Source organism: Amblyomma mixtum, chromosome 2 (assembly GCF_055824585.1).
Source record: "Amblyomma mixtum isolate Tamu chromosome 2, ASM5582458v1, whole genome shotgun sequence".
NCBI lineage: Eukaryota > Metazoa > Arthropoda > Arachnida > Ixodida > Ixodidae > Amblyomma > Amblyomma mixtum.
In genome coordinates, this window is record NC_143013.1 from 34,313,261 (window position 1) to 34,332,272 (window position 19,012).

A 19,012-nucleotide genomic window follows, 5' to 3' on the forward strand; every position below is an offset into this window, starting at 1 on the left:
ATTTAGCGCGGATCCCTTGCTTTAGAACTTGAATCTCGCGCCACTCATTCGAATTGGTTTGACGTGAGCCTCACAGATGGCGACACCAAGAAGCCAGAGAAGGACTTTGACTTGAAGCGAGTAGAGAAGCCGAGGAAAATATTTTCTAACAGTTCTGAAAATGCATTATTTATTTTTTATTTTAAAAAAGATGCAGTCATATTATGCCCCAGGTCCCCAGGAGAGGTTCGAGTCGAACAAGACAACAAGACCAACGTAACAAACATGAAGCAGCTGGCTCGGCCCATAGAGCTATTTCTCGGCCACTGCAGGCTCCACCACGCGTATAGTTCACTATAATCACGCGTTTAGTCAATGAAAACTACCTAGCAGAGGATTAAAAAATCAACTGCTGATGTTGCTAAAAAGAAAAACGAAACCAAAACACAGGCGGCGCTAGCGGCGCTGTTGTGCTATGTTGTGCGAGCGGCCTGGCGGCACTTCTCTCCACCAGGCAGAAGCAGCTGCAGTCAACGTTTGCTGCAGTCCAGAGCTGCAAACGGATTGTCAACGGTGGCCGTCATCCGGAGACGGGGATTCCCGTGAGCTGAGCTTTTAGAGGCATCCGCCGAGTTCGCAGTGGTAAGTTATAGGCGCATGCCATTCACTTTTTTTGCATGCGTGCAATCGCTCAGTGTGTCCGGAGTGACCGGAAAGTCGGTAGCGGCTTGCGACATTCGGAGACGAAAATTCCCGTGTACAGAACGTTTTGAGGCATCCGCCGAGTTCGCAGTGGTAAGTTATAGGCGCATGTCATTCACATTTTCATTTTGTGCAGGCAGGCAATCGTTTAGTGCGGCCGGAGTTACCGGAAACACAATAGTAGCTTTGCGGCCGATGCAGCCGAGCTTATTTTCGGAGCCAGCCATGGTTTGAGGTGGGAGAAAGTTAGGCATAGGTCAGTTAAGTGTTGACGTTTGACAAAGCGTTTTGTGGTGCTCGCCATGGCTGCATGTCGTGTGTGCGTTTCGACCGAGTGGCATCTGTTTGAACGACTACTTTCGATTGTCTGTGCCAACGAATTGTTTATGTAGGCGTCATATCTTTGCATGTAAACGTCAGTTTTGGTATCAGCGAGTAAACATTCAGCTTGGCATCATTGGACTCCGGCGGTTTGTACCCACTGGGAGCGTATTGTGCGTTTTGTCGGCTTTGTACAAGCAGCTGCGCAGGTCCCCGCTGCAGCGAGTGCAATACGAGAATGTCAATGGCATTCCGGAACTATGCAACTCAGCTGGCAGGAACGCCGTGTGCGTCATGCCTGCTGCGTACTGCACCGAATCCTTGCAAAGCCATAATTACAGGGCTAGAATTTAGCTGTAAATATATTTTTTTAATGTGCGCGGGTGTGGCTCACTGTGGCTACCGTTTCATGTTATCTGTTTAGCGTGATTGTTTACGAAATACTTTTACTGACGGCTTGGCATTTGCTTGTCCGGTCAGCCGAGGTATATTTGAGAATATATTGTGTAGTCTAGCCTTGGGCCAGCCACAGTTATTGCCATGTTTGGGTTGCCTGCGGCACACATGCAATGTTACGTCTCTAATATGGATCCGTTCCAATCAATCCACCGAGTCGCATCGTGCAAAAAAACGTGTAAAAAAACAATTGTTGCGCTTGCGCAGTGCCCTTTATTCCCCCCCCCCCTTTTTTTTTTTTTTTGCCTAATGGCGACGGGTAAAAAATGGACTGAGTGGGCGCTAGTTTTTGGGTTCAAGAGAAGGTACAGGTCGGCATTTTCAAGAAAGCGTTCCATAACTCGGGGTTTCCTTTGGCGAGCGAGGCCATAAAAAACATTTTTGAAAAATTTCCATTACGGTAGCGAAATCGGCGAGGTATGCGCAGTGTGGATATTTGGGGTTTAGCATACTGCAGTTACGCGTGTTCTAGCTATGAGACACGCTGTAATGGCCGGCCGATGCGCTGAAAAAACTTGCCCACCGGATCGGGCGGGAGGGAGGAAGCCGCTCCCGCTCCCGCCGCGAGGAGTACTCGGGAAGAGGGGTGCGGGGAACAGGATGTTGGTTCATGGTCATGGTTGAAAGAGCACAAAGGGGATACGCAGGCGCCTGTGGGTGTGCGAATTGTTGGCAGACGCCGCAATGGCAGTGTTCATTCATCACAATGGGCCACTGCAAAATTCTGGGAATCAGCTTCTGGGCAAGAATGTTTTCCAACCAAACGTTTGGGTTCACCGGCGGTCATTCTCGCATTTTTGTTTTTTTTTTTTAGAAAAGGAAAAGCATTTTTTTTTTTTTTTTTGCGAAAAGGGAGAAGTGCCCCTCAGTCTGCCTGGGAGGAAAATGTGCGGAAGAACACAATATGGTCGCTGAAAACGCTTTCCAGTGAATCCAAAAGTTCCACTGAATCCCTCACCAACGCTGGTCTGTAGCTTAGCCGCGATTTTTAGGAAAGGCCCTCTCCACATTTGTATTCATGGCAGTAAGAACGGGAGACAGATAGCGCTGAGGGCAAGGCAACTTTGTACCCTATAAATCAACAATGGGGGAAGTATAGGCTAGGTGGCGAAAGCTACCGCCCGGTACAAAGGGTAAAGCCATTATCATCCATCCATCCAACTGCCCTTTACTTATAGATTAATGGGCAACTCCCTCTCTCCCTTTCGAAACCTTTGTGAAATACAATGCGAAGAGCAGGAAGTGTCTTGCTCTATTTCCATGGCCGAGTTTGAGCATACTCTGCCAAAATCAGCATTACGGCGATGATTTGAGGTTCACCGTAGTTTGAAGGCGTCGTTAGTACCATGATGCACCATGCAAGTGCACCATGATTGCGAACCACTCATTGCTTCGGCAGTGCAGGCCAGAACAGGTTTCGATAACCGGACTGTGAATAAACTCGCACCTTCTCGCGGAGTGCTCCTGGTTCGCGAACATGACAGCTTCTCTGACGTTGGGTGAAAGCCGCCTTGCGCTTATGCAATCACTCCAATAATACGGAAATTGTCAGTACCTGCCTGCCTTCCGGCAGCTGCATTCCAACGGGCACGTCTAGAACATATCCTGTGGGGAACCCATGCTGCGCATTTAAAGGATTCAAGTAACAAATGAAAACGAGGTCGTGGAATGGCTTCCGGGTGTTCGCCATTTTCCGCTCAGTGTAATAAGCGTTTCGCGCAGGCGAGCTACATTTTCTTGGGGCTCCTTTTCGAACAGGAATCCGGTTTATCGCAATTGAAGGGTACCGTGCATTCGTGCGGCACGTCGGAAATGCGCATGGTACAAGCATTTACAAACTGCGCCTATGTTGACTTCCGAGTCCTTACTCGGCCGAAGTGGAGAAACCGCATGCTACCGCGAAGATCTCGGCGGGCGTCGATTTTGTGGTTCGTTTCGTTGTCCTATCAAAAAAAAAAGACGCCAAACTGTCTCCCTGCTGCGTGGTTCACATTCCCCAGCGCATATTCAACGGCAGGCAACTTCAGTTTTGCATAGTAGCTACTTCGCCTCGCAGGAGGCGTTGTTTTGGGCAAGAACGCACGACGCGCGCGAAGCTACAAGGAAACTTTCGAGAATGACTGGACTGGATGCGGCGGCGCGCAGTTCGTGCCGATTATAGCCGTAGGATAGCATTCTAAAAATAGTATTGTCGTAACGTGAACCGCATCTGCGGTGAGCGCATTGCTCAGACGGCCCTCAGGAGCGCACACCTAGCTGCCGCTGCTCAGGCGTAGTTGGGTCCCGTGGAAGCGGATCGCGATTGCGCTGGAACTAACTCGATTCTTCTACTTTACTCATAGATTTTCTTTTCAAATATAGTTTATAAAAACTGCAAACGATGGTGTGTGGTGGCGTCATTTTTCGCCCTATATAAGCTGCACCGTCGAAAAATCTAAAAAATAAAAACGCGCCTTATACGCTGGAAAATATGATGTATATCTGCACCTAGTGCTCTTTTTTTCTGTGCCACAAGGCACTTTTACTGCTGAAAAGTATGCTCCAAGCATGCTTTATATGGAAGCAGTTCCTGATGCACTCTGCAGTCAATCCCATTCCCATGGCCTTAATAATTTCCGCAGCAGCAAACAAAGAAAAAAGAACTGGAACATCGCCATCTGATGTATGGATTGGTATTAGCTTGAGCTGGATGATGCACCAATAGGAGGGCATCTTGCACGTGAATGACACCCATGTCTGGTGCCTGGATCTTGCACTTGGCATTTGGTGGCGAGAGGAGCTATGTCACCACACCCAGAGAAGGCAGTTGGGGCTCTTATCTTTTGCCATATCATGGTCTTTTGCCATATCATATCTTATGCCTTGGAACTTATGGTTGGAACATATGCCTGGTTGCACCCAAAAACGCGCCTTATACGCTGGAAAATATGATGTATATCTGCACCTAGTGCTCTTTTTTTCTGTGCCGCAAGGCACTTTTACTGCTGAAAAGTATGCTCCAAGCATGCTTTATATGGAAGCAGTTCCTGATGCACTCTGCAGTCAATCCCATTCCCATGGCCTTAATAATTTCCGCAGCAGCAAACAAAGAAAAAAGAACTGGAACATCGCCATCTGATGTATGGATTGGTATTAGCTTGAGCTGGATGATGCACCAATAGGAGGGCATCTTGCACGTGAATGACACCCATGTCTGGTGCCTGGATCTTGCACTTGGCATTTGGTGTCGAGAGGAGCTATGTCACCACACCCAGAGAAGGCAGTTGGGGCTCTTATCTTTTGCCATATCATATCTTATGCCTTGGAACTTATGGTTGGAACATATGCCTGGTTGCACCCTTGTCACATGAAAACAAAAAGCCACTTGTTATCCAGGACTTTGTGTTTGGCCTGTAGAGTATGAAAACGTAGCTTCCAAAGCATTGCAGTATGAGTCATGCTGATGAGAAAGATCCACTGCAGGTCACTGCCGTCTTTCACCAGTGCAGGTGTCTTTTAGGGCATGCGTTTCTGGCAGCATTTGGTAAAACTGCTGTTTCGCCAGCAATGTTTGTCCTTTTTTTATTTGCATTTTTGGGTCTCCACATTTATTCTTTTCAGAAGAGGGTGTCAGGGACTGCCCAAAGGCAGTCTTTCATCTCCACACATACCGGAAACTGGAGGTTTTGGACTGTGGGGCCAAGTTTACAGCACCTTCGTTTTAACAGTTACGCTGCTAACAGAGTTCGTGGAATCTGATATTGTGTTCCATTGCCCTAGCGCATGTTTTGACGGTAGCACCTTCCTCATTCATAATAAGAGAGTTATAACTGCAGCCGTTATAAGTGGGCTAAAGTGTACTTCTGCACCCCCTAGCATATGCATTTGTGCCCGACAGTTACTGTATAAATGCTAACGTGGTGTGTTGTTGTAAGTTTGCTCATTGAAATGTGATTGCTTCTTTAGTTTAGTGCCTATTTGTACCGGTTATTTTGTAGACAAATTTTACTGGCCTGCTTCATGACTTACTCAGCTCATGCAGCAACTTTCAGGCCCTTAGACAGACGAAAGTTAGACTTACAAGCATATTGCTTATGCCAATTTGTGACCAAATGTGGGGCCAAGGGAAAGGAAATGCTAAACAGAACGTTCTTTGTGTTGTTACCGATAAGTCGTCTTCGAGATTGATTTAACGTTGTCCAAATGCAGTCCCAACGACCAACAGGAGTAGAAGTCTTGGCCAGTGGCTGGGGTTTGTCTACTGATGCAGTGTGTGGCTTGCCATAAAATCAGTTATAAAAAGGATCAAAGGGTTTGTAAGCACAATTCAGTCCCATTCCACTATTGCGCCTTTTTCTGCCTGGTGTTAGTGATTGAGAGCCAGGCACTTTCCTTTCCAGGTCTTTTTCTTACCCATTCTGCTCTTTGTTAGTGAGTGATGTGTAGGCAGGGCACTTCTTCATTCTTTTTTTTGTAGCCCTATCTAACGTATGTTAGTGAGTGATGCTGTGTGCGGGACCTTGCCTTGTGGTGTGCCCATTACTGCAGCAAATATTACCCAGAGTCAGCTTTGATAAATGCACAAGCAAGAAAGAAAAGGTTGAGGAACCTGGCTGGTTGTATCCCAAAGGGGCATAATTCAAAAGCTTTCTTGTTCTTGCTGCATATGCCACACTCCCCAAACAATTTCTGCTCCCACTTCCTTTGATAATACACCTTAGCCACCTTCTCATTCCTGAGAAGGAGGCTGAGGTTTTGTTTTACTGGTCGGGAGGCTTGCCTAGCCAAGGATCACTGCTGAGGTTTCCCGACCTTCTTTAAAGCTTTTACCTTCACACATTCCTAAATTTCTTTTCCTCTAATATTACGAGGTAGTTTAAACTTTTTAAAGCCTACTATACCACTGATCACTTTACACATTTTTATTAAAAGCTGCAGAAAACTTTTCCTATACCTTGAGTTTGGCGCATGATGGCCCGAGTTGCCTATGCACCATTAAACCAAGCACAGCCGCGGCCAGCTTCCTTTGATAACTGCTTTGTGTTGTGCATGAGTCTTGTTTCTTCTGTGCCATCCTGTCCCATTCACTGTGCTTTCAAGCTTCACTCTTGGATTTTTAAGCCTTTTTGTGCGTTTGTCCATTTTTCCAGCTTTTTGCTATTGTTGCTGTGCTTTTTCCCTGGCTGCTTGCTCCAGTCTGTCCTGTTCTTTATGAGCCTCACAGTTTCATTGCCCTTTTCGGCTACTGCCTCGAGCTGCATTTTGGACAAATCTTCGGTGTCTTCTAGAGAGAGACACATCGCCAAACATGCCACAGAAATGTTGGGCGCAGCCACGTACTGGGGATTGCACTTCTCTCCTTTTTCATTGTCTTTTCCATCAAGGGTCACAGTGGGTCTGGAGGGTAAATGCTGCTCGCTTGGGCAGCAGGCAGCCACCAGATTTGGGGGGGGGGGGGAAGTAACATTGCTTTTGCAGTAATGGTAAGCGGAGTAGCAGAAGTCAAAAAGCTCTGTGAACTGTAAGTATGGCTGCATGTAATTCCACTTCACTCATGGCCACGTATGTAAGTGTATGTGAGATCGGTTATCCACGGAAGCTTGAAATATCAGGAAGGTGAAGAGGAATAATAGATCCAGAAAATAGCTGCCAAGAACTCCTGCGAGTAATGGGTGGGAACATATTTTTCTGCTGTAGTTGAGGCTCACTGGGTTCCGCTCCTACTTTTGCATTATTTTTCAGCACATGACTTCTGCTATACACAGTGGAAACATTTCAGATTGGCTCTTTGCCTGCAGTGAAGTCTGCTGCCAAATTCTCATTTCTGAAAATTCTCAGTACTCAAAAGGTGAAAGTGATGCATTTAATGAAGACTCATTTTGTGTGACAGTGCTGCTGTAGTCTGCTTGGCAGTTTACAACTCTAACACACATTCTGTGTTTGTGTTCGTTGTGCTTTTACAGCTGAAAAATGCAAGCACCCGGCCCTGCAGGAAAAGGTAGGGGCCGAAGAAGAGGCAGAGATGGCAATAACCAATGGAAAGGCGAACCACATCCTCAAGCAAATAGGCCGCAACAGAGCCAGGTGCAGCAGCAACCACAGCAGCAGCAGCGCCAAGTGCAGCAGCAACCACAGCAGCAGCAGCGCCAGGTGCAGCAGCAACCACAGCAGCAGCAGCGCCAGGTGCAGCAGCAACCACAGCAGCAGCAGCGCCAGGTGCAGCAGCAACCACAGCAGCAGCAGCGCCAGGGGCCGCAGCAACCACAGCAACAGCGCCAGGGGCAGCAGCATATGCCCAAAATTGAGCGTACACCCCCTCATGGACGTAAGTGCCTTTGAATGCATTCATTTCTTGACTGCTTTGTAAAGTTGGAAAGGTTTGCAAGTAGTCTTTTTAAAAGGGCACTGAAGCAAAGTGGGTGGCACTATTATGTAAGATTCCAGTTTGTTCTAATAACTGGCTGCTGGGATTTTTGTGTAAAGCAGGTTAAGAGTAGCTCTGTGTAATGTTGCATGAAACAGGGTATTGCGATTCAGTAATCTGTGCATACAGCTTCTTTACTGTTGCACTATGGTGTTAGAAGTGAGTGCAGAACTGACTGTTTCATTTGGAATGTTTCTAGCTGGCAGAGAAAGTGAAGCCAGAATAGACTTATGACTTACTCTGTTCACTGTACTATACCTCGTCAGTATGACCAGGTGCCGTAGTTTTTAAAAAAGTAAAATGAACTGTAAGGCGCTTACTTTTTACTCTTTCAATTAATTACAGCTTCTTACTAAGTGTAATGCTGTTCTGTTCATCTTTTAAGTTAAAATGAGGTCGCATAACACTGATTCTGTCTCTATGCTGATAACAGCACTGCCATTGGTGTTGCCCCTTGGAAACAATGTTGCTGGATGCTAGGGCTTCTGGTTGGCTACTTCTTTCATATTGCACTGGTTGCATTATTGCCAGGCAATGACAATCCTGTCTTCCTTGCTATGGTTTGATGAGGCCGCCCCCCTTAAAAAAAAAGAGATATACAGGAGTGTTTCCATATAAAAAAATTGCGTTAAAATGTTTTGTTGTTTCGTAGCACCACATCAGGGCACACTGTAAAAGGCTTTTTTACTGGCTCAAATTTTTGTGAATGCAGCCAAAGTCGCAGTTGAAGATTTCAGACACTGGATTTCTTAAAGCAGAAATGGGAGGCCCCTTGTTCCTTCCCTCCTCCACGAGAGTTTCACAATGTTGTGCTGCATTTATACAGAAGCCACTGGTGCAAGCACAAACTGGAGTAGACTTGAAGTTGGACATGGGAGCAAACGTGAGGAAGGGCATACAGACTGAGTGCAAAAAGGATATGGTATGCCAGGCATTGTTGAATAGATGCCTGCGTAGGTGTTAATTCTGCCTGGCAGTGACCATCATATACAGGTTTAGTCCTCGCAAAGATTAAGTTCTTTACACTATGTTCATTGAGGTGATCTTTTGATTGCACGTTGAATGGTTGGAAGAATTCATAAGATTGAACCGATTAAAAGAGGTACCCTTTAAAACCTTTTGTGCTGGTCACGAAGCTTCGGAGGAATTTTTATGTAGGGACAGAGGGCTACGTCTTAAAGCGCAGCAGCAAATTGGGGGGCAGAGAAGTAGCGCCGGTGCTGCAATAATGCAAGCTGCTGACACAAAAGGCTCTTGTATGCATTTCTATTACTTAGTTATCCCTCTCGTGAATGTAGGCAAGACACTTGTGCAGAACAGATATTTAATTGTGCCTTTCACAGAAAAAAAAAATTCTGGAGAGTACTGTGCTCTTAAAGTGCAGGGGTTACTACTGCATTACTGAGTTCGAGAGAAGTCTTAGTTAAAGTTATGTACCGTATTTACTCGCTTATAACCCGCCCCTGCATATAACCTGCACCCCTAACTTTAAACTCCGCGGAAAAAAAATCCTCGCGTATAATCCGCACATTTACCTGAAAAGAAAAAAAAGGAGCACTAGAAAGATATAACTGCACACTTGGTGATCATTTCGTTTTCACAACGTTTATTTAAGGGGAGACGCGGGTCTTAGAACAGTCAAAAATGGTCAAAAAATCGATTTTGAGCAAAACTCATTTTCGGAAAGTTTAACCTTTCGAGCACCTATTCTCAAATTATTAACGCTAAATTCGGCCGGGAAATGCGATAAAATCTGCTTTCAATATACCAAGGCAGCCACGAAATGCCCTCAAAAGGGCGAAATTTGTTCGAACTTCCCGCGCGCGCCACGGACGCAGCAGCCAGCCGATCGCCGCCATCTTGGGCTTGATTTGAAGCTGTTTTCTTTGTGCGCGATTCGCGACTTCTCAAAATGGCGTCGCTCAAGCCAAACGGCTGCCCTGGCCGGTTTTCCGAAGGCCGTTTCCGGGTCGCTGATTGGCTCGCGCACGGCGCGCTTTTCAAGCGCGCCGTTCCGCGCCTGCCATTGGCTGGCGTGACCGGCGCGTCATTTTTTTTTTCTTTCTCTTTTGCGTTCGCTGCCGTGGCTGCCGCTTCGTGCGCGTCTGCCTTTGCGCTTGTTTTTTCTCTTCGCGCCGCATTTCTGCTTTGTGCCTGGAGTTTTTCCATGCGAGCGAGATGACGGGAGACAGCCGACTTAAACCGTGCACGCAACGAGCTTTTGGAAGCCGTAAGAAGCGAGCGTGGAACAAAAAGCCGAAGGCGTCGGCCACATGTGCGCCGTCGGGACCTGCGTTGGAGCCGGTGCCGGACTCGCTCGATCTGCCGGGAACGTCAGCCACGCTGCTCGCTGATGACACCGCGGGACCAAGTTCCACCACGAACTGCATCCCGGATCACGGTACAGTTCGTGTTGATGCCGCGTACTACTCAGCGACGGAGCAGGCGCAGCTTGCTGAGCGATCGGCGCACGCGAAGTCCGCGCTGTCGGAAAAGTCAGCGACCCAGCGCAAGTTCGAACTTCTTGGTGTCAGCGCGGAGTGCCAGACCGGTGATGCTGGTACTGAGTTTGTGATTGTGGATATGAAAGTTTTGAACAACTTTTTCGCGCAATCGAAGTGCGGAACCTGCGGCACTGCAAGTCTGACTTTGAGCAAGGCATCAGACAAGGAGTACGGCTTAGCTGTAAAGCTCCAGCTCGTCTGCGGCAGTTGCAACTTCGAGAAGAAGCAGTTTTCTTCCCCACGAGTAAGTGGAACTGCCAACATTACTCCCTTCGAAGTAAACATGAGGGCCATGAAGGGCATACAGACGATAGGCAAAGGCGTGACTGCCCTTGCCGACTTTTGCGCCTGTATGAACCTGTCGCACCGAGGTCTGCACCACAAGACCTTTCAGGGACACCTAAAAACTTTCGTGAAAGCCTGCGAGAGCACAGCGACTGCAAGCGAAGCTGCCAGTGTGGCAGTCATCAAGGATCTATATAGAGATTTCTTGAACCCAGTTGGGAATATTGACGTTATTTTTGATGGCTCTTGGATGACCCGAGGTCGTAGCTCCCACATAAGTGTGGGCTGCATTGTTGAGCTCTACACTGGTCTGGTGATCGACCACGTTGTTTATTCAAACTTTTGTCTCGGATGTGCCGTGGGACCACAGCCACAAGATGATGGGTACTGTGACTGGCTCGCCACCCACGAGTGCCAGCGAAACATTGACTGCAACTCTGGCCGCATGGAAGTGGAGGCTGCGCTGACCATGTTTCAGAGGTCTCTGGCTAAGCATGGTCTGCGCTACACGACCGTCCTCTCTGATGGAGACAGCCGGACTTTTCATGCTTTATCAGAAGCAGAAGTGTATGGCTTCATAAAGGTTGAAAAGAAAGATTGTATCAACCACGTCCATAAGCGAATGGGGACTGCTCTGCGGAACCTGGTTGACAAAAAGAAGGCTCAAGGTGAGTCTCTTGGTGGAAGAGGCCGGCTGACACAGGACAAGATCAAGAAGATCACAAACTACTACGGCTATGCCCTGAGGAGCAACAGCAATGATGTTCCAGGCATGAAGAAGGCAGTGGACGCTATACTCCTACACATGATGTCTACAGATGATGTCCCAAACCATTCCAAGTGCCCTGAGGGTGCTGACTCTTGGTGCAAGTTTAATAGAGCCTTGGCCAATGGTGAGCTTCCACCTCCACACAAGAGTGCCCTCCCGGCTTGTGTTGGGGCTGCTCTGGAGCCAGTGTTTGCAAGGCTCAGCGATGAGAACTTGTTGGCACGCTGCAGTGAGGGAAGGACGCAGAATGCGAGTGAAAGCCTACACTCTCTCATTTGGACACAAGCTTCCAAGAATGGGAATGCTTCATTGAAAAGTGTGAAGCGGGCCGCTGCTGAGGCTGTTGCCATCTATAACCAAGGAAGGAGGGCAACCAATCAGTCCATCACTGCAAGTCTGGGCTACACTGCTGGTGGCTGCCTTGTTCGGCGAAGCCTAGAGAAAGACGCCCTGCGTTTGCGCAAGGCCAATGGGTCTCATCAAAAGAGCACTGATGTGAAAGAGACTCTGACAAGGCGGCACAAAACAGGAGCAACTAAAGATTATAGTCCTGGACTGCTATAGAGACGTTCTGCAGAGGCACAGGACAGCGTGCTGCCTAACATCCAGGTGGTTCTTCTCGAAGACAGAGCAGACGTGCTGAACGTCGCACCCAACGGTCCTTCTCAGGACCACCCAACTGCTTGCCATGGTGGGGGCTCGGATCTCCTTGGCTCCGGACTGCTGGGTCTCTCAAAAAACAGTTTTCAGGGTTCAAAATATTGTCTTTAGAGCTCAACACCGCAGCCCTACACTCCATTGTCTCTAAAAAAAATCTACCGATAACTTCATGAGAAATTTTTTTTACAACTTCATCACGCTTACACCTTTGACATTTTTTTTATTAATGTTTCCTTGGATGGAATAAGACGCTTTTTGTTTTGCTTTGTAGAGAAATAGATAGGGAACATCTAAATAAAATCCGTTGTTGAAGATTCCTCACAAAATTTTCTGTAGTCAGTGTCAAAACTTCAAATGCGATTTTCTCAGCTTCACGTTTTTTGCCAATGTCACTAGCCTTACGGAACTTTTCATTATGTTTTTGTGGTCCAATTTTAATAAATTTTACACCGTTGAATTCAGAAAGAATTGAACTGTGGAGCTATGCTATTTCTATGTTTCTAAGTCGAACATATCAAATTTTGCAGACAATAATACCAGCTAATTATATTCCAGAATTGTGATGCATCGACATAATTGAATATTTTTATATGATGATGTACCTTTATAACAATATAAATAGCATAGCTCCACATGGCAGATCTTTGGCTACAGCTACATTTCAATCAGAACCAAAAAATATTGAGGGAAAGTATCTTAATGACCCGTAAGAAATTACCTAATTAGGCTTCAGTTATTTTCCCATAAGTTGAGAACTAATTGAGATAGGCAGAAACTAATTACATTTTTGAAAACAGGAGGAAGAAATACATATGCACACCTAATTTCATTACAATATCTCTAATAATAAAAATTTTCATTTTAAGACCAGTGTCTCCCCTTAAACGAACACCAGCACCACAACGTCACTGGTCATGTTTCCCAGTCGTCGCCGCTCTCGCTGCTGCCTTCAGAGGCCTCATCTCCACTCTCAAAGACTTAGTCATCTTTGGAACCATCCAAGCTGTTGCTAATGGCACATTTTTTTAAGCTTTTATGCACCAAGTCGGCCGGTATCGCTTTCCACACGTCCACCAGTGGAATATCAGGCCTTCAACACGTCCCATCGGTGTGAGGGCGTAAAGGCCGTCGGCCATCCACTGGGCATATAGCCGGTTCACGTATGCCTTGAACGGCTTGTTCAGCCGTTAAAAGCTCGCTGAGACTGGCACCGGCTGGTCTCAGCGATGTGAGCCTTCACCGCATCAGTGCAGTGTCCTTGGAATGAATCCAGTTGTGCCGTGAAGCCGACCTTCTCATACCCCCCCTCAAAAGAAAAAATTCGCAGATAACCCACACCCCCACTTTTTAAACGCGTTTTTCCAAATTTTGGTGCGGGTTATACGCGAGTAAATACGGTACGTCTCTTAGAAGTGAGGTTGACCAGATTTCAAGGATAATGTCTATTGCCCAGTGTAAGTCAAAAGATGGGGTGGCCAACCAAGTGTGCTAAAAGTTTCTTATCCTAGGTTGTCCGTTATGGCTATGTCTCTTACAATGGGGCTCAACTGCACTTGGGCATCTGTGGAAGTCTAATTCACAGTAGAGTTCCGAAAGCATGTTGGATTCCACTGTTGCTGCTTACTTTTCGCTAGTTTTCTTGGTGGCAATGGGTGGGCATACAGCGGCTTCACAGGTGCTGCAAGCATATTATAGCCAGGTGCACTGCCAGTGACTTCCTGTGCTCCGTAATTTTTGCTGCCACTCCGAGCTTGTAAAAACTTTTCACTGTGCCTCGCTGTATGTCAGTTGATGAGGAAAAGTAGTTTTTTTATAGATACAGTGCAGCCTCATTGAAACTTTCTCCGGGCATTAAAAATGACCCAGAGTTTAACTATATTTCTCCTGGTTATTATGTTCTCGGATAACTGTGCAAACGTACAGTCGGGAACAAAAGTCTCCGGATCACGTGTTCCTCAAACGAAGCTTATAACTCTACTATCAGACTGCGGCTGGAGACTGCACTTGTGGAGATGAAAGAACAAAAATTTAACTTTTACCTCCACAAGTGCGGTCTCCAGCCGCCAACTAATAGCAGAGCTATCGGCTTCGTTAGAGGAACACGTGGTCCGGAGACTTGTCCCTGACTGTACAAGTGGGCCAAACATGGGGGCACATGACATAAACTGACATGCCGCTGAAGTGAAATTATCAATAAAATTTCGTACCAAATTCAGATTCATTTCTGATATTACTGCAGTTTGGATCATGCAATTTCTCGGACGCGGCAGTTTTTTTTTTACATTTTTATAAAAATTGTTATAGAGGTTTTACTGTACTGTTCGTTTCGGGTGAACCTGTGTTGTGTCATCTACCTTGCCATTTCATTGTTCTTTGAAGCATGTTCTACGAAGTGGACGTCATGTGGTATGGATGCGACAGCCGTTGGTGTGCTTCATGCTTCTTAGGCTTTCCTCGTTTTGATCTTCTTTTCAGGATGTTCAGCACTGGACACACCTCCTCCTACCCCACCGAACGTGGCGCAGACTGCTGGTGGCACTGCTGCGATGACCGCCTTCCATGTAAAAGAGTCTCTCGATGGGGGTGATCACACCAGTGTTGGTGCAGATGTGCTGGCACTTTCTGGCCTGCGCCTTGAACAGACTGTCCAGAATGCAGCATTCCCTCGTCGCCCTGACTATGGGAGAGATGGGAAACCCATTCAAGTGGTCGCTAATCACTTTGCAGTGGAGCTGCCTGACGGCAAGATGTACCACTATGATGTAGAAATAGGCAGCATCCGCAGACAAGGAGGTGTGCAGCCTGTGATATCAAAGGACTGCAAACGTAGAGTCTTTAGGCTGCTTGTGGAGGAGCATCGCCTGCAACTCAATGGAAACTTGCCAGTGTTCGATGGCCAGAAAAACATGTACACAAAGTATCCTCTTGGCTTCCAAAAGCAGTCCTTCCGTGTCTCTTTGAGAGAAGACGGTAGAGAGCCTGATCAATTTCAGGTGGCTATACAGTTTGCTGCTGAGCTGGACTTAAGCCTAATGAGACAGCTTTACAACCGCCAAGTGAAAAATCCAGAAGTTCCTAAAGCAGTGGTGCAAGCTCTGGAAATTGTTCTGCGTTATGGTCCATCGGCACATCTTGCAGTTGTGGGCAGGTCACTTTTTAAGCCACCAGAAGGTGGTGCTTTTCCCCTAGGAGGTGGTCTTGAGCTGTGGCATGGTTTCCAGACCAGTTTGCGACCTGGGCAATGGAAGCCGTTTGTCAATGTGAACACAATGGTGACTGCCTTTTTTGAGCCTGGACCACTGATAGGTCTTATAAGCAAAATTCTTGGCGACCGTAGAGGCAACTTGGACATTTCTAAAGTGCCAGCACTGGATAAGTTGCAGATTGTCAAGCTTAACAAGAAGCTAAAAAAATTGAAGGTGCATGTGACTCATATGCCATACCGCCGCAAAGTAACCATTGAGAAGGTGACTCTAGCGTCTGCATCAGAGCTAAAATTTGGAGATCCTCCCCGATCAGTTGCCCAATACTTTGCCACCACATACAAGCCACTACGGTATCCAAACCTCCCTTGCATTGAGGTGGGCACTAAGAGAAACTACATTCCTGTAGAGGTCTGCGAAGTCATTGCAGGCCAGCACTGCAAACGCAAGCTGGATGAGAACCAGACAAGTTGTGTCATAAAGCACGCTGCTGTAACCCCAGAGGTCAGGTTCAAAAAGATTGAAAATGATGTGAGAGGTTGCATCGCTTCGAACAAGCCGTATCTGGATCACTTTGGCATCCGTATTAGCGACAAACCAGTTGGGCTGTCGGCTAGAGTGCTGCCTGCTCCTGAAGTTATCTACCAGAATGACCAGACGGCTATTCCCAGAAATGGTGCCTGGGAGCTTCAAAACAAGAAGTTCTACAAAGCTGCAAATTTAAATTGCTGGACCATTCTGAACACTTGCAACCCTCGCTTCTGCGGCGAACCTGCCATCAAGAACTTCGTGGCTATGCTGAGGCAGTTCGGAAAACAGCTGGGCATGATTGTGGAAGAGCCAGCAAACATAAGGAACTGCAGGCATACTGATGATCCCAAAAGACTGCTCACTGAGGAGAGACGAGCGTTAAAAGACCTTCAGATGGTGTTTGTTGTCCTTGGAGGCAGTGGCAAAAACTCCCCTTTCTACAGCCCGCTCAAGAACGCTGCCGAAACTGATCTTGGCATTGTGACACAGTGCGTAACAGACCAGAGCATCACCAAACGCTGCAACCCAGCAACAATTGTCAACATACTGCAGAAGGTGAATGCAAAACTGGGTGGCATCAACAACACTCTTCCACAAAGTGTCAAGACCATCGTTTTCCAGAGACCTGTCATGGTAATGGGTGCCGACGTCACCCACCCAGCTCCGACAGAGATGAACAAACCTTCGATTGCAGCTGTTGTCGCAAGTGTGGACCGCTGTGCATTCCGCTACATTGCAGCTTTTCGCATACAAAAGCAGAACACCGTTGCAAGAGCACGCATTGAAATCATTGAGGACATGAAGGCTATTGCAAAGCAACTGCTCCTTGGTTTCTTCAGAGCCAATAACGGCGTCAAGCCGGAAAAGATAATCTTCTATCGGGATGGAGTTAGTGAGGGACAGTTCAGCCAAGTGCAGCAGTTTGAACTAGGAGCCTTGCGAGCAGCATGCCGTGAGCTGGAGTCTGGTTATGAACCTGGCATCACATTCCTCACTGTGCAGAAGAGGCATCAGACTCGTTTTATGCCACAGAATAGCAGAGACGGTTGTGGCAAGGCAGGAAATGTGCCTCCAGGCACCGTCGTGGACACCACTGTCACGCATCCTGTTGACTTTGACTTTTTCCTCTGCTCGCACTTTGGCATCCAGGGCACCAGCCGCCCTGCCCACTACTATGTGCTCTGGGACGACAATGACTTCAAGGCGGACACTCTGCAGAGGCTGACGTATGGCCTTTGCCACACATATGCACGGTGTTCCCGTTCAGTGTCCATCCCTACGCCAGTGTACTATGCCCACCATGCAACCAAACGAGCAAAGTGCTATGTGGATGCTCGCACAGATTCCTCAGATTCAGGAAGCAGCTCTAACAACTCGATGCTGCCAACGTACCTCCTTGATGATGCTGTGAAGGTAGCACAGGTGATGGAGGAGAAAATGTTCTTTATTTGAGCTCTCTTGTTGCATTGCAACCCAACATGTGCGCTTGGCCATTTGGTACATTAGCAGGGTAGGAGTGGCCGCTGTGGTTTGTGATATCTGTAGTTTGTCACCACCTATGGTGCAGCTTATTGCATCTTCCCCTTCCCCCTTTCAATCCTTTTATTTGTTTTAGCATTCTCATGTGTGCAGTTAAATGGCTTTTTTTTTTCTGGCTGATCATTGTTCCACTGCATAGAATGCTATGTAGTAATGAAATTTTAACTGTTTTAGGAGACAGGCCATTGCGCAGTATGAACTGGCTTTAAAGAACATGAAAGCACATGCCGCGATGCGAGAGTGACTGAACATTGGTCTGTTGTCATACTGACAGCTTATGTTCAGACATTGTTGGCTTTATATTGCTTGTTTTTGTGAAAGCACGGGTACAATCAATTGTGGACATTCTTTTTTGTTAAAAGTGCTTACCCTGGTGCCACTCAAGCTGAAACGCCATTTTCAGCTTCCACATTAGCTGTAGTCTTTTTTTTAACTGTGCACATGTAGTGTCTCATTCATTTTAAGCTTTAATTCATTGTGTTCAGTGCCCATTTCCATGGTTCAGGCCATGTTTTTGCTGTATAGCTCTTAATCTGCGATTGCTAATTGTATTTTCTGGTGCGCTTTGTTAGTGTGCAATGTTCCTATTTTGATGCACGAAGTGCTTCTATACTTGCTGTGCTGTTGTTACAATGGGTAATCTCAACAAATGTACACAATAAAATTTTTCCGAAAAATTGCTGGCTGTTTAAGCTGCATTCCGATTGGGGAAGAAAACTTATGCATGGTAGATGTTCTGTAAAGCTTTGCAAACAAAATGAAGAGCAGATTTAATGCCACGAGAGCAGCACAGGCTACAGTTATTTGGCTGCCCACCAGTTTAGTGCTTTCAGCTGAAACTGATGAAGCCATCTGTATTACATCATCACAATTAGGCTGGGCTGCTTCAATGTCTGCACACTTATCAGTACGTGTGAAAGGGCACTACTAATTTTTCTTGAAGGGCCCCGAAATGATTTTGATGGCATATTCTACTGCAATACTGTAAGCTAGGTCAAGCTTTCATTCCTTATGTGCTTCATGTAACGTACGGGATCGCCATGCGCTTTCAGATTACTGTATTTTTGCGCTGCGTATAAGGCAGTTGAAGACTATCGTACAGTGGCATTTTAGGTTACGTTCAAGTTTTGTGCCAGGACAATGCACATATCGCACACCTGCTGGCACTTCAAAAAAACATACATTAAAAAAATCTTCAGTTGAGCGCACTGCAAGCAAAAAAATCCGTTTCAGTGCATAAGCAGCGGTGCAATGAGCTTCTTCAATGGTTTTCGGACACAAGAAATGTTGAAATACATTAAGCGGTGCACGTTCGTCTGGGCCAAAAGTTTTTTTTTTGCTGTTGAAATAGTAAAGCGAATGTACAGTCTTTGCTGGCCCTCAAGCTTTGTATTGTAAGAACTCCTCTCCTCGCCTTCAAAGAACTTTTCGCTTTTTGATCTTAAGGGAAGCCGTAAGGGCTGTACTAAACGAATGAGAAGCAAACCATGCAGCCCGGTTACTTTTGGCGAAGACTGTACCTGAAAAAAACAATGCAGTACTCAATCTTGAACGCCAGCATTCCGAAGAAGTGAAAGATTTAATGCTGAATTGTGGCCACGCTGTACCCGGCATACATTCCGTGCCTTCGACATGCGATTGAAGAATGAGCAGTCCTGTG

The 19,012-nt window shown here is 46.7% G+C and overlaps 1 protein-coding gene and 1 long non-coding RNA gene across 4 annotated transcripts in view; one reads left to right on the top strand and one right to left on the bottom strand.

The window, feature by feature from the left end:
• The window catches only part of LOC149358920 (uncharacterized), a 52,946-nt gene that overhangs the window by 11,502 nt on the left and 22,432 nt on the right, over nucleotides 1–19,012 (bottom strand). The gene's annotated exons all lie outside the window — the stretch shown is intronic.
• On the top strand, nucleotides 466–18,032 carry LOC149358921 (protein argonaute-2-like). Of its 3 annotated transcripts, XM_089571103.1 has the most exons (4): nucleotides 466–621; nucleotides 7,401–7,653; nucleotides 7,717–7,762; nucleotides 14,555–18,032. In XM_089571103.1, the coding sequence occupies exons 2-4, from the start codon at nucleotides 7,408–7,410 to the stop codon at nucleotides 17,263–17,265; spliced, it is 3,003 nt and encodes a 1,000-aa protein (XP_089427229.1). In that variant the 5' UTR covers nucleotides 466–621; nucleotides 7,401–7,407; the 3' UTR covers nucleotides 17,266–18,032. The 3 variants fall into 3 exon arrangements, with proteins under 3 accessions (XP_089427229.1, XP_089427227.1, XP_089427228.1); XM_089571101.1 differs by having other exon boundaries at nucleotides 7,401–7,762; XM_089571102.1 differs by lacking the exon at nucleotides 466–621 and adding an exon at nucleotides 687–774 and having other exon boundaries at nucleotides 7,401–7,762.

What these genes read in the sequence shown, in the direction of transcription:
- LOC149358921 (XM_089571101.1), top strand. Translation starts at nt 7,408, where the DNA reads ATGCAAGCACCCGGCCCTGCAGGAAAAGGTAGGGGCCGAAGAAGAGGC. An exon ending in GCGTACACCCCCTCATGGAC is followed by an intron (nt 7,763 to 14,554) that starts GTAAGTGCCTTT and finishes TCTTCTTTTCAG; the next exon opens with GATGTTCAGCACTGGACACA.